Raw genomic sequence first — 15,315 nt, 5'->3', positions numbered from 1 at the left:
ACCTGGACCCAAGCTGGGATAGAAGGCTTTATATGTCAAAAGCAGCATTTTGAATTGCACCCAGAAACAGCTCAGTAGGCACTGCAGCTGTTGTAAAAGGGGAGTTATGTGCACACAATTGTAGTCAGACCCAGTTAACAATCTGGCTGCAGCTCTTTGGGCCAGGTGAAGTTTTTGAGCACTTTTCAAAGGCCGCCCCACATAGAGCACACTGCAGTAATCCGAATGGGATGTGACCAAGGCATATACCACTGTGGCTAGATCTGATTTCTCCAGGAATGGGTAAAGATGGCACACTAGCTTTAAATGTGCAAATGCACTCCTGGTCACTGCAGAAACTGGGCCTCCAGGCTCAGCATTGAATCCAAATACTCCCAAACTGTGAACCTGTGTTTTTAGGGAAAGTGTAATCTCATCTAACATGGGGTGAAGCCCTATTCCGAGATCTGCCTTTCGACTAACCAGGAGCATTTCTGTCTTGTCTGGATTGAGTTTCAGTTTGTTTGCCCTCATCCAGTCCATCACAGCTGCTAGGCACTGGTTTAGCCCAGGAACACCTTCCTTAGATTTAGGTGGAAAGGAGTAATAGAGCTGGGTATCATGAACATACTGATGGAATTTGTTGTTGTTGTGTGCCTTTAAGTCACTTCTGGCTTATGAAGACTGTAAAGCAAACCTATCATGGAGTTTTCTGGGCAAGATTTGTTCACAGAGGATGTTTGCCTTCCCCTCAGGCTGAGAGCATGTGATTTGCCCAAGGCCACCCAGTGGGTCTCATGGCTGAGCTGAGGATCAAACCCTGGTGTCGAGAGTCATAATCCAGCACTCAAACCACTACACCACACTAATGACACCTGACCCCAAAACTACAGACCACTTGCAGTCACATTTTAAACCTGAAACTACATTGCTGATGTTGAGCCTTTGTGGCTAGTTATGGCTCAATAGAGTTACTAGATGTCCCTTATTACACAGGTGTCTCATATGTGAGAGATGGAAAGCTTGTCCTTTATGAGGATATAGGGGCAAAAAAGAAGCGGCTCTCATCTCTCTTTGAGTGCTGGATTGTTGCTGTAGCAACTGCATGCTGTAGCCCCGACCCAGCATTTTTCCAGGCCAAAAAGAGTAGGCAAAATGCCTCTTCTTTTTGGCTTGGAAAAAGGATGCCCTTGCTGCAGTGGCGGCACTTTTCAGTGGTTCTTTTGGCAGACGGCATGTGAATGCCATGCCAAAGGTACACTGCAATGCTGCTCGCTGTGTGGTTATACAGGCAGCGTGACGCTGGCATCGAGGTGGCTTTGGGGCGTGCATCATCCAAACACCAAACCCCACCCCACAGCGATGCCAGTGTTTACTGTTGGTCTATACAGCCACTTAGTCTTTTTTGAGGCATGTGCACAGAGACTGCCTGGCTACTTGCTGTTGCTCATATATATCACATTCCAGGCAGATGTTGACTGAACAGGTGAGCAGGGATGATATGTTACTTTTACAAAGAAAAGCATAGCTAATACATTTATTTGGTATTTTGATAGAACATAACCTTGTTAATATCCATTCTCTTTCATGCAGTATGAATTTTGACTGTCCTTATTGTGTTTTCAAAAACTTAACAACCCTCTGTGCTGAACACAAGGGTGACTTGAAGAAACTTACATATGATGTTAAAAATGTATTACCAGGCAAAAAATGAATCTTAAGAAGTTATTTGTCTAAAGAGGTTGGGGGTTCTGCTGGAAGGCTTGGAGATAAGCCTATACATGCATGCCAGTCATTACACTGAGTTGTAGTTGTTCATCACAACATTCTATTGCATGGACAATAAAATTGGGCTTTGGCCGGACCTCTGTACCTATCTTTAACCTCTGAAAAAAGGACTCCTGCCGGGGATCCCACAACACTTTTTAGGTTCTTGTGAATAGGCAAGCAGGTCCAAACAACAGCAATATTTTTCACTGCCTATGCATTTAATTTACATGGTGCAAATAAATCTTGCCAGCATCAGCTCCACTTTCCTAACAGGAAAGAACATAATCTGTGTACTCTTTTGGACTTTTAACCTGATTTGAGCAAAACTCTTTCGACATTTTGTAACAAGAACAGTAAATATTGTTTTAGGGAATGTTTTATAATTTAAGTCTGAAGAATTCTGATTGGCTGAGATCAATACCCACTGGTGTTTATTAACCTTCATCAAATTCTGCACGGGCATCCAGGATTTTCTTGGACCTTAATTTTCATTTTTAGATATCTTTCAAAAAGGACACCATGCTTCTAAGAACCATGAGGCATTCTCTCGCTCTGATTTTGGTCACCTTAACAGCAATGTGTGCATCACAAGGTATGTTTCTGGGACACTGCTTTCTTTCTTTCTTCTTCCCCAAATCCAGAGGCAGAACTTTTCAGATCTGTGCATTTTTAATCTACTGAATTTTAGATCTCCTGAAGTTTATTTTTTTTATATACTATTTTGCTTCCTACTAACAACACATTGGTTTTACTGTTCTGTTTATTTTAATCAAATTTTAATTTTTAGCATTATAGGCCACTAAAGAAACAAGGTTGTTGAGGCACATAAATACTTAAATCTCACAGTAGAGGAAATCCACTGAATTAATGGGATTTGCATAAGAGTTGACATACCATTCAAAAATAGATTCATTGGGTCTACTCCAGATAGAGATCTGCAGAATTCTGGTCAAATACTATAAATAAAATTAAATAAACAAGCTAATTATCAAATTAGTCCTAATTAAGTGCCACTGGAATTAAGGCACTTTTATTGTGACTTCTTCATTGTTTCTTAATTCCAACCAGTCTTCAGTGTAACTGACATTCCTTGGATTTGGGCCATTGAGACTGCTGAGAAATATTTCTCTTTGGAGTTCATCAGACTAAAGGAAACCTTTGATTCATGGCAACAATATGAGTTGTGCACTGTTCATATGCAACCACTGTGCTGCTCTGGCCCAAATATTTGCCCTGAACTCTTTTGCTTTTAATGTAATTTTTTTGGGCAACAATTAGTTATGGGAGGCTGATATAAAACAATGGAAATTACATTATTCATATTATAATTAACATGCTCTTTTTGGTTTCCTTGGGATTTGCAGCACATTCCTGTGCCTAATTCCTAGAAAGTAAACATCACTGAATAAAATGGGATTTTCTTTCAAGCAGGTAAGCAGAAGATCACAGCCATAGAGTTTATCACATGGGGTTTATCCCATGAAGAAACGGGATTTAAAATGGGAAACTCCCACAAAAGCAGGATCGTTTTCACACTATGTTGCACATTAACACACACAGAAAATGGACAAATCCCACAAAAGCGGGATCATTTTCACACAACATTGGGGGCATTGAGCATCAATCTGGCATTAACCCCCAATAAATAATTTTCTGCTTGGCTGGCATCAGCAATAATGTACATATGTTCTGCATAAAGTAGCTTAATAGGCAAATCTCAGTTTCTCATTTCAGCACAACACCTTTAAGTGCTGTCACTGTATCTGTTATAAAAAGAAGTATATTGGGATGCATAACCTAGGTCTAACCTGCACTTCAGAAATAATACAATTTGACACTGTTTTACTGCCATAACTCAGTGCTATGGAATTCTGGGATCTGCAGCTTTGTCAAATATTTGGTCTGCCTACAATAGGCAAGACAAACAGCAGCTGTCTCCCAAATTCCTTATTTAGCATGTGTGAAGAGCACCATCCAGGTTGTCTTAAATCTTATCACAGGACACCACCTCTTACCTGTACTTCTGCATCTGTGATGTGTGATTAAGGCATCTCTTTTCATTGATGGGGGAAAGCAGTCAATAAGCTACCAATTGCATAGCAGTCCCACTAATCTGTACATGCAAAATGTTGCTGCCACAGCAGCTGTGGTATTAGCAGTCACACGGTGTCAGTCACAATACATCCATTAAAATTCCTGAGACTTAAATTGTGATGACCTGTGAATAATTTAAGTTCTATTGATTTGATGGATATTCTCAGACTATTGTACACTACACAGTTATAACACTATGATTCCACTTTAACTGCCATGGCTGCATTGTATGGAATTCTGGGATTTTTAGTTTGATGAAATACTAGAGATGTCTGGCTGAGAAATCTAAATGCCCTCCCTAAAACTCCAGATTCCAGGATTCCATAGGATGTTGCCATGCCAGCTAAAGTGAAATCATAGGGCCATAATTGTTTGGTGAAAAAGGGCCCTCAGTTTGGTTAAAAAATTGTTCTACATTTGGGAATCAACTTTTTTGAGTTCTTTTAATGAGGAGTTGTTATAATGATTTTTTGCTTTTAGGCAGATTTAAGGACAATTGAAGTAATAGAGACATCTTTTCTTCCCTTTCAGTATCCAATGTGGCCCTTTCAGGACAAGCCGTCCAGTCCAGCACCTTCAATATCATGGGAGTTGCTAGTAATGCCATTGATGGTTCAACTGCAAGTGGTTTTTCATCTGGTTCATGCACGCACACAGACGAAGAAAGTAATCCATGGTGGGTAGTGGACCTGAAGGCAGAGTATCATGTATTGAGGATCAGCATTACCAATCGTGGAGATTGTTGTTCAGAATGGCTAGATGGAGCTGAAATCCGGCTTGGGAATTCCATAGAGAATGGAGGCACCACAAATCCCAGGTACTGTATATTGATTAGTTGTTTTCTGGGGCTTTACAGGATAATGGCACAGGAAAGAAAACAGACTAGAAGTCATACAGGCAGAACCCTAACAGTCTGAGCTGTCAAAACAGTGGCTTCACTTTTTACTTATAAAGTTCTTAAACTGCTTAATTAAAGCTACACTTTTTTTTTTAAAAAAAAAAATAATCACTTTATTTTCAAGATGTGCTACAATCAGCTCCTTGAACCCGGGGGAGACACGCAGCTTTTATTGTGAAAATTCAAGAGGGCAGTTTGTGACTATTAACCAACCAAACGGAGGAATGTTCTCACTTTGTGAAGTCCAAGTGTTTGCTGAGAAGAGTGATCCCACCAGTAAGTAAAAGAGTTTGGCTTCTGTTTTGTCAGACATCAAAAACACAGGAAGGACATGGGGCATATCTGTTATGCAGACTCAAGCTGCAATCCTAAACACATGCAACTGGGACTAATTCCTGTGAAAATGTCCTATGTCATATTAAAGACAATGGGACTTACTTGTGAGTACAAAGAATTGAACCTATAAATGGCTTTAAGCTGAAATCCTCAAAACACATGCTAGGGGCCACAGGATGAAGCAGATATCCTCCTCTGAGAGTTTTCATAACACTTAATAATGCTTCAGCTTCAGAAGGGAAGATCTGATGTCATATCTCTCCTCTTGCTTCTTCAGCCTCTTCTCCACAGAGGTGTCCACTATCATTGTGCCCCTCAGGGAGGGTAAAAATGAGGTGTGTAGAGTGGCGTGCAGGGGCTGAATTTGCTAGGTCCAAAGTGCTGTCAACTCTAACCAAGTGCCCAACACAGAATGAAATTTAATTGGGCTTCCAATTAGTTCTAACTTAGTTACGTTCTGTATATACACAGCCAACTCAGGCTGCCTGTGGTCTATGCTAAGCCCTGTTATGAAGTTATGATGGAACACCACCAATGATACAATTATGCCTGTAGTTTTTGTTTACCAAATCATCCTCTGCTAGATTTATTTGGAAGTGGTGAAAATAGTCCCTTTAATGTAGGGATCAATATGGATAATAAGTAAAAGAAACAAAGATCTCTATAGGGGGAGTAAATTCTCTCCCACTCCCAGATTTACCTTAGTGCCCATGGCAAGGTTTTGGAACTGGCAATAGCACTATCACCTCACTTTAGGACTGTGGTCAATGCAATCATTTTCTGTCTTTACACGATACCCTAGAAGAAGCTCCCTGTTGCAACTGTTGTGCTCTGCCTTATGGCATGGTATCCTTGCTTCCATCATGTGTTATTTGGTGGAACCCTACTTTCCTTCCCCAGAGAAATTTTCTTCATAACAATAATAATGTTATAGTATTTCTAACTAAAAGAAAGAAGTTGGAACCATGAGCTTTTGTAGCCTACTACTTCCTCAGTCTACTTCCTCAGATGCATTTGAGGAAGTAGATTTGAGTCTATGAAAGCTCATGCGGTCAACTACTTTCTTTCAGTTAGTCTCAAAGGTGCTACAAGATCTTTCTATATAATGATTCTACATGGCTACATCTTTTGATTCTAATGTTATTTCTTTACTGGAAGAAGACATTTCAGTTACTTAGGCTTTCTAGCAGACAGAGTGAACTGGGTTTTAATTGTGATGACTTTATCTGTTTTGCTGAATTTGTATTGCTCAACATTTTGTTTTCATTCAAGAACATCAGTCCCCCCCCCAGCATTTTGTTTTCATTGTGACCGATGCTTTATCATTTTATCTTTCTTTGTATGCTCCTCTAATAGTGAAAAGTCTATCTAGATTTTAAAAATATAAACAAACAAAATAAAAAATCAGACTATCCTAAATAATTTATGTTATCTACTGCTGGAGACCTAGCTAAATGTTTCCTTTTTAATCAATATTTTCCTACCAGCTGAACTTGGGTCATCCCATTCTCAATTGGAGCCTAAAGAAGGAGAACAGGTCCAGATGTCTGGTAATGATACTTATTTCTATTTCTGTTACTGGGCAGGAGGGAACTAGGAGGGAACAGGTAGTCATATTAACACTCTAGCCACTATGAGTGCAATCTTGAACAAGCCAAGCACCTGTGAGTAACATTTAGTTTGGTGAAATGTATGGCAGTATTTACTTAGCTGTCGTGCTGAAAATATCTGGGGCTTACATTTGGTTAATGTTGAATGTGTGGTGCCTTTTGTACTCCTGCTGTCTCTAGCTTATTTCCAAATGGATTAAAATGAATAATTTGAATAAATGATTAGTCATAATTAGCTATATAATATGCTGCCACTCCCCTTCCCCATGATGGTGTGGCAGGATAAGAACCTCTGACCCCTCAGATGTCACTGAAGAACCAGTCCCAATATCCCTCATTAATTACTACTGATCTAAGCCTGGTACTCTCTGCTCTTTTGGAGTAGATCTCTGAAGCCTTAAACAAATGTCCTATTACTAACCAATAATGTACTTTCGATCTTTCAGTCTTATGAGCTGTACAAATCACACTCTGATTGTATTCTGTGAGATGAGATGAGGAGCCAAACATAAAGAAACACTTAAGATTTAAGCAACTTTATAAAGGGCCTCCATTTGGCATCTGATATGTTTTGAATCCTGTATTCTTTAGAATACTATGCCTTAACATGATACTTCTCTCTCTGTACTAATGTATTTCTACCAAGTGTTGTATGGGTTTTAAAGTGTTATGAAGCTCCCACTGTGATGCTCTGTGTAGCAGCCATCTGGCTCCCCTGCTCCTCACATCCCTAATTTTTTTACATTCCTTTTTAGTTACATTTATATTTCATAATGTTATTAATTAACGCAATACAGAATACATAATATTCATCCTCCCAGCTTTATTCTCACAACAACCATGTAAAATGACTTACACTGAGAGACAGTGACTGGACCAAGGTCACTCATTACCTTTCCTGGCCCCTTTGAGCATTTAAACCCAAGTCTGCCAAATCCTAGTCTAAGATTCTAAAACACAAGTGGACAGCTTCACTGGGTCCAGAAGCCATTTTTGACCTTCCTTGGAGCTTGATGGGTCATTTCTACACACATGGGCCTTCCCCATGCCCTTTTACACTCAGCATGGAAATGGTCATGTTTCTAGTGGATTAAATTAAAAGCTATTTTACCCCTCTGCCCAAAGGCCTTTCTAAAGAAACAGGAAGTAACCTCAGTTTAACCAAGTACAAGTACAAAGCCTTTATTACAGTCAACACATCTCCAGGTGATTCAATTTTTTTTAAAAAAAAATCCATTTAACCTCTACACAATACAGGGTGGTCCCTTACATTTTCAGGCTGTAACAATAAGTATCTAGGCCAAAATCTGGGCTTCAGACCACAGATCCCATCTCAATAAATCTGTTCCTGTTGTTAACTGCCCTTGAGCTGGCTCAGACTAAATGGATGAGACATCTCCAAGCCCCCTCCCCATCCTCTGCTATTATATTTAAGTCCTGTAGATTCATGTTTGTGACCTCCCTAACTGAGTCAAGCCATCTGGTGTGTGGTCTTCCTCTCTTTCTACTGCTCTCAACCTTTACTAACATTATTGTCGTTTTGAGTGAGTCATGCTTTCTCATGATGTGGCCAAAGTAGTTTTGTTCTTTTGACTTCCAGGCACAGTCCTGGTTTGATCTGTTCTAGGACCCAGTAAATCGACTCTACAATAATTTGCCTCCATTTCTTGCTCAACATTAATTTCTCATTCATTGTTCACTACAGTTTACTTTTACAGTTCTCCAACTTTTCCATACCCAACATTGCTGTCTCCTTAGCAGCTGTGGTCTACCGCTATGTTGGGCTACCTCTCTTCATTCCCTGTTACCTTCACACTGTCCAAATGAACATACTTGTGCCTGTCAACAACAGATACTGGGCCTTGGTGGTGGCTGTGGTGGGGGTAGAATTTAACTTGTGACTTCATCATGCATAGTTTATGCTTTGCCATTGAACTATGGCACATGTCAATCAAAATCTGTTAGTAGCTCTGCAATGCAAGCAGCAGATTTTATAACTAATAAATTAATTTTGGGAAATAGCTTTACCATGTGACTTAGCTTTCCTGTTCAGTGGTTTAAACACAAAGGGTGGTTTTTCTGTCCTTGCTTATAGTCCCAAATGTGGCTCCTGAAGGGAAGGTGTTCCAGTCCAGCACGTATGATTTATTTGGAGACCCAGAGAATGCTGTTGATGGCTCTACATCTGTAGAGTATATTCGTGGCCACTGCACCCATACAGAGCTAGAAATTAATCCATGGTGGACAGTGGATTTGACAGAAGAGTTTCAAGTATCCAGAGTTAGCATCACAAATCGAGGAGACTGCTGTCCAGAAAGGATCAACAATGCTGAAATTCGTATTGGGAATTCTCCAGAAAAGGGAGGGATCACAAATCCAAGGTATGTATTGCACCAGTGTGAGATTATTCATATGGGGGCGGGGTGGGGAATTCCTTCTTTATGACTTTCCTTGGACATGATTTTCAGCAAACATTAACAAGTATGAGTTGGTTTCCATTCCAGGTGTGCTACAATCAGCTCACTGGGGCCAGGTAGAACAGCTGTATTTGATTGTGGAGAGATGGAAGGGCAGTATGTAACCGTGACCATCCCAGGCATAGGGTACCTCACGCTGTGTGAAGTCCAAGTCTTCGGCATGAAGGTCAATACTTCTGGTAAGTTCATCCCAGTTATTATTATTATTTTTTTTAAAATTGGTTGGCCATTCCCCCCCCCCCCCCCTGCAGAGCTCTGGAACTCCTCTGGACTGACCAAAAGCCTTGGGATTTGGCAGGAGTTGTGCTCTATTTATTGGTATTTTAAAAAGATATCCATATGATAGACTGTTCAGGCCTATTCCCCCTGAGTTTCCAGAGCTAGTTTTAACTTTTTACACACAAGGCAGGGGATCATATTTTTTTCCTGTCCCATGGGTTTTCAATACAGACAGGGTAAATTCCCATGTCTACATTGATAGTGTCAGCCAGGAGGTTTTCCTCTAAATGTTCATTCTTCATTCCATTTCCAGTTAACAGTCTGAATGCTTTTTTTTCTTCCCACCTCCCCTCTCTTTTACAGTTATAATGGTAAATTGGTATGCCACTTTGGCACTATAGCTATAACACATTTTAAAAAATATTAAATGTGCAAGATGGGGAATGTGGATACAGGGTGAGGGAGCATTGAGAAGGCATTGAATTCATAGAGAAGAGGACAGGGAGGTAAGAAAACTCTACCCACACCACAGCCAGCCACACCTTATGCAGGGGGGGGGAAAAGAGCCGACAATACCCTACCATATTTAGGTCATGACCAGATGCAGGAATGGGAGCAAACATTAGAAGGTGTGAAATCCAGAAATTGAATAACCCAGCATTTACTGGATCTACAATCCTTTCTGGAGGAGTCCTCTGTTTCTTTAAGAGCTGCACAAAAGACTGCAGGAAAGATGGTGAAAGTAAACTTCTGTCTGCCATTATAGATCTGTTAAGGAGCCCTGGTGGCGCAGTGGTTAAATGCCTGTACTGCAGCCATTCACTCAAAACCACAAGGTTGCGAGTTCAAGACCAGCAAAAGGGCCCAAGCTTGACTCAGGCTTGCATCCTTCTGAGGTCGCTAAAATGAGTACCCAGACTGTTGGGGGCAAATTAGCTTACTTGCTAATTAGCTTACTTGCTGTTCACCGCTATGATCTTTGGAATAGCGGTATATAAATAAAACAAATTATTATTATTATTATTAAGGTTTGGGTTCTGCCTGAAAACAGGTGGCAGCTATAGGCTACGTCATTCTAGAACAAGCTCTTGAAAAAAACAAACAAACCTCTCTTCATTTCCCCATGTCTCTTATTTGGTGACATTGCTATCGTAGACCCGGTCATGTGCTGTTCTGGAGCTTTGGGAATACTGACCACCCAACATACTTCATTTTGTTTAATTAGATTTGGAAAGGCTCAGACACTTTTCATTGCAAAAAAGTTTCAGTATGACATTTCATGTATATCTTTTTTCTTTTTTGTACAGAGACTACACCTGGAATGAACAAAGAAGCAGGAGGTCAGTATACAGTCCTCAGATTCCTAATTCCAAACTTAACACAATATATTAGAGATCAACTGCCAAAGTTGATTCAGTTAGAGATCAAGTTGAATCAAAATGGAAATACTGTAGCTTTAATCAAGTTTCTTCCATGTCCTTCTATGGGAGTAGTATAGCTAGGCTTGTTTGTAAGCCTGTGAAAATGATAGTAAATTTTGCAATAAATAGCCTCCTCCATCCTATCAGCTTTCATGATTTCCAGGTTCAACTGCTTCCTGGATTCTGCAGTCCTCATCTCTCCTGTTCTCAAAGCCTCTTCCCTCCTTTTCTCCATCTGATCCCTGTTAGGCACTTCTTAGCCATGGGGAGAGAATTTTTTTCTCATCACACTTTTGCCTCTCTTACATCCAGAGTCCTCTAGCCTCTCCTAATTGTTTTTTCTTCCTAGCCTGTTGCCTCCCATATAGCCCCTTCTCTTAGGAGATTATTTACTGACACAATTGCAGCAAGAACAGGGCTCCTGCAGGAATGTCCTTATTCCTCTCTGACCCAATTAAGGTCCTAATTAAGGTCAGAGACGAATGAAGAACTACTTTCTTGATAGCAATTGTGCTGCTTTGCAAGATTCCATGAATCCAAGATTTCCCTTCAACATGGCCAAACATTCTGTGACATCACAGCAGCATGGCAGCAGGGAGCAAGCGGGAAGGACTGCAGGTAGCAGAGAGTTGTATGAAATAATGAAGGACAAATCTGGTCTTAGAGCCCAGTCAAATAAAAGCAGTTGGTGGAAAGGACTGTGTCATGTGAGACGTCTTGGCAATTCCAAAGTGGGCAATGGTGAAGAAGCATTACTATCTGGTGACAGGTAGTAATGCAACTTCACTTCAAATTCTAGGTGGCAGCCAAAACACAGCCACATTTGCGTACTTGTCAGGTTTTGGGTACTTGAGGCTTTTTTGCTCTTGCCTAAATTTTCTAGCAAATTTCTTTTACTGGGAGCAGGTTTGAGGGATCCAGGGTGAAGGTTCAGGGCTTGCCAAATGGAGCTCTAGGGCCAGTTTCCCCACTGTGTGATAAAGTTCAGTCATTGGTGATACTCGGACTTCATTGAGCCCCACTGAATTCAGTGGCATTGACATCCTAATAAGTTCAAGTTCAATTTTAAATTTAAATTTAAATTTACAGCGCTTTATAAATAAAGGTTAATAATAATAATAATAATAATAATGATAATAACCAAGAAATGGTTTGAAATCACTGTTCATTTACTCTTTGCATTTTTTTCTTTTTCTTCCTTAATAACAGTTACTTCAGCTATTGAAAAATGGACAAAACCAAAAAAACCTATAAAACAATGGAAAGATAAAAGAGAGCGTCAGCCTTATTCATTTGGTGAGATGACCCTTCTAATACTGTGCTTGTAGCAGACTTGATAATATATGATCTGAATCCTGTTACTGTACTTCATTCTATCTAGAGTAAACCCCCTTGAATCAATTGCTGCATGGGCCCACTCTAGTCAAAACTAGCAACAAAAATTTGGCCCTGGAATGACTTTCTATTCTAAACTTCCCCCTTTTTCAATAAGAGCTTTTCAGAAGTTTGAAGATTGAATCACTAAGGTTTCTCCCCATTCTCCTAATAAACCTCTCTGTTGTCCATTCCTGTAGTCCACAATGCAGCCCTTGGTGGAAAGGCATTCCAGTCGAGCTCCTACAATTTACTAGCATCCCCTGACCATGCCATTGATGGTTCTACATCTGCAAATTATTTACGTGGGCAGTGCACCCACACATTGTTACAAGATAATCCATGGTGGATGGTGGACCTGGGAGCCAGATTTCGAGTGCTCAGTGTTGTTGTCACCAATAGAGGAGATTGCTGTGCTGATCGGATACGAGGTGCTGAAATCAGAATTGGAGATTCAAAAGAAAGAGGTGGAATCAGAAATCCCAGGTATGGCTAAATCACTCATGCATTTGTGGGATCAGGACACAGGTAAACAATGGAATGGGAAGTGATGGGAATTTAGCAGTATGCATGGGCTGCAAACTTACCGAATTTTATTACAGTTATAGCAATGTGATGCCACTTTAACCATCATGGTGTATTTGTATGGAATCATGGGATTTATAGTATACCCTTCTGAACAAAGCAGAGAATTCTAAGGACCTCAGTAAACCATGTTTCCCTGGATTCCATAGGACTGAAGCATGGCAATTAAAATAGTATCAAACTGCTACTATCATGTATTATATATGTACAGTTGGTTCATACTCCAGACTCAGTCAGCACATTCTTGAGGGTGAGAGGTAGCTAGACTAAACTCACAGTCAGTTTGACCATTTTAGCAACCTCTTGTCACAATTACATTTTCGGATGGCTAGGGGATTTCTGACAAATTATTCCCCTCTAACATGTCACAGCAATACTAATCAATATGAAATGGTTTGCTTTCAAGGTGTACCACAATTACTTCACTGAATTTGGGTGAAACTGGCAAGTTTGAGTGTGATGAAATGCTTGGACGATATGTGACTATCACCATTCCGGACACAAATAGATATCTCTCTTTGTGTGAAGTTCAAGTCTTTGGTCAACTGCTAATTCCCCCAAGTATGTATATAGATTTCCCAATTAATTTCTGAGTTGAATTTTTTTTTGTCCTCTACCAGATAAATTTAGTTGTCTGAAAAATATTTGTGGATCATCTCACATTTGAAATAATATGTGATCAGAGCTTGCCCATAGTATTTACATGGCACTAGTTTAATTCAGAAAAAGGCCAATTAACAAGTGTCATACCATTGCCTGTGTGTTCCTTGGCCTGTATCTCCTACCTGAATATTGCTGTTCTGTTGAAAGCTATAAGGGAAATTGTAATTGACTTTCTACATTTGGAGTAAGGTGAAGACTCTAAACTTCTACCAACATTGCTCTAGTCTCTGTCTCACTGGCTTCATTACCATGGAGAATCAGGGGGCTGGTTTGGCTCCACTCTGTTAAACGGGGAGCGACTGTGTCCACTGCTCTGGCCATGTCCCCATTCCAAAGGTTGACCAGAGCTTCAACAGAATTGCCTGTCAAGGTAACAGGAAACTCCCCAAGAGCCCTTAGGAATTCATCCAGATCCATCAGCCACCTGGGGCAGACTATCCTAATTGGTCCCCCACCCCTTTAAGGGTTCCAAGTCCCAGTGAGTCTAAACCTGACCAGATAATGATCTGTCCATGACAATGGAACTGTGAAGAGTTCATCCACACCAAAACCATCATCACCACACCCAGGACAGAAAACAAGGTCCAGAGTGTGCCCAGCAGCATGTGTAGGGCCAGATACCACTTAGGACAGACCCATGGTTGTCATGGAGGCCATGAAGTTCTGAGTTACTCCTGAAAGGGCAGTCTCTGCATGGATGTCGAAGTCCCTCAGCACTACTAGACGAGGAGACTCCAACACCAGCCCTGAGACCACCCCAGCTAGCTCAGGAAGGGAGACTGTTGAGCTGTAGGGTGAGTGGTAAACCAACAGAATCCCTATTCTGTTGCAGTACCAAGGAATAGCAGGTTGAGTCCCCTCCCCATTTCTCCATGCACTTACATGGATAAAATCTAATGAGGAAATGGGGGGGGGGGGTCTAAGGTTCAAGGGGTGGAGAACTAAAAAAAAAATCTACTGGACACTCCTCAGGTCACTCTGTAGCCTCATTCTAAAAAACAACAACCAGTCTCAAGTCTGTTGCCTTTGGTTTGAGCCAATACCTAAAGAACAGTTTTGTGGTCATTATTTATTCAAATAATGACAATCCACTTTCTTTTTCTGTTTTCTGAACTTGTTTTCTTGTTCAGTTGTTTAAACACAGTGTTTTGTTCTTTGTAGTACCCAATGTGGCTCTTGATGGGAAGGCATTCCAGTCCAGCAGCTACAGCCAACTAGGAGCTGCTGAGCATGCCATCGATGGGTCCCTTGTGGCTGATTTTGGGCATGGATCCTGCACTCACACTGACTACGAATTAAATCCATGGTGGATGGTTGATCTGAAGGCAGAATTTAATGTGACACGAGTTGATATCACTAATCGAGAAGACTGCTGTGCATATCGGCTAGATGGAGCTGAAATCCGGATTGGAAACTCACGGGAGACAGGGGGTTCCACAAACCCCAGGTATCTGTTGGCTTCATCTTCTTGAAGGGCTCCCATGATTTAGATATAGGAATGAAAATGAAATCAAAAGAAAAACAAATATTACATTCATTTACTGACAAAAGTTGGGATCATGTATATTTTGTTTTAGTAGAAATTGATGTTGATGACCTTAATAATACATGAGATCTGATTTGTTTTCAAGGTGTGCTGTGATCTCCTCAATTGGTCGTGGAGAAACTGAAAGTTTTGATTGTAAAGGAATGAAAGGACAATATGTTACAGTGACTATTCCTGAAGAACAGTATCTTACTCTGTGTGAAGTGGAGGTGTTTGGTGTGAGGGTTGATTCCACTGGTGAGTAGAAAGATGACTTCTTAGTTCTTTAGTTCTGGGGTCGGGTAGCAGGAGGAATAATAATAATAATAATAATAATAATAATAATAATAATAATAATAATAAT

General features: G+C 40.5%; 1 protein-coding gene across 1 annotated transcript in view; it reads left to right on the top strand.

Annotated features, from left to right (window-relative positions):
* The first annotated feature begins 1,343 nt into the window (after nucleotides 1-1,343).
* The window catches only part of LOC121930412, an 18,714-nt gene continuing 4,742 nt past the window's right edge, over nucleotides 1,344-15,315 (top strand). Inside the window, exons 1-13 of the mRNA XM_042466653.1 lie at nucleotides 1,344-1,465; nucleotides 2,248-2,341; nucleotides 4,375-4,660; nucleotides 4,866-5,017; nucleotides 6,565-6,627; nucleotides 8,783-9,068; nucleotides 9,192-9,343; nucleotides 10,691-10,723; nucleotides 12,014-12,100; nucleotides 12,379-12,664; nucleotides 13,170-13,324; nucleotides 14,588-14,873; nucleotides 15,058-15,209. Coding sequence (XP_042322587.1) covers nucleotides 1,451-1,465; nucleotides 2,248-2,341; nucleotides 4,375-4,660; nucleotides 4,866-5,017; nucleotides 6,565-6,627; nucleotides 8,783-9,068; nucleotides 9,192-9,343; nucleotides 10,691-10,723; nucleotides 12,014-12,100; nucleotides 12,379-12,664; nucleotides 13,170-13,324; nucleotides 14,588-14,873; nucleotides 15,058-15,209 — 2,047 coding nt within the window. The 5' untranslated portion in view covers nucleotides 1,344-1,450. The remainder of the gene's footprint in view (nucleotides 1,466-2,247; nucleotides 2,342-4,374; nucleotides 4,661-4,865; nucleotides 5,018-6,564; nucleotides 6,628-8,782; nucleotides 9,069-9,191; nucleotides 9,344-10,690; nucleotides 10,724-12,013; nucleotides 12,101-12,378; nucleotides 12,665-13,169; nucleotides 13,325-14,587; nucleotides 14,874-15,057; nucleotides 15,210-15,315) is intronic.

This window comes from Sceloporus undulatus, chromosome 5, assembly GCF_019175285.1.
Source record: "Sceloporus undulatus isolate JIND9_A2432 ecotype Alabama chromosome 5, SceUnd_v1.1, whole genome shotgun sequence".
NCBI classification, from domain to species: Eukaryota; Metazoa; Chordata; class Lepidosauria; order Squamata; family Phrynosomatidae; genus Sceloporus; species Sceloporus undulatus.
This window is presented reverse-complemented; position numbering and strand designations above follow the sequence as displayed.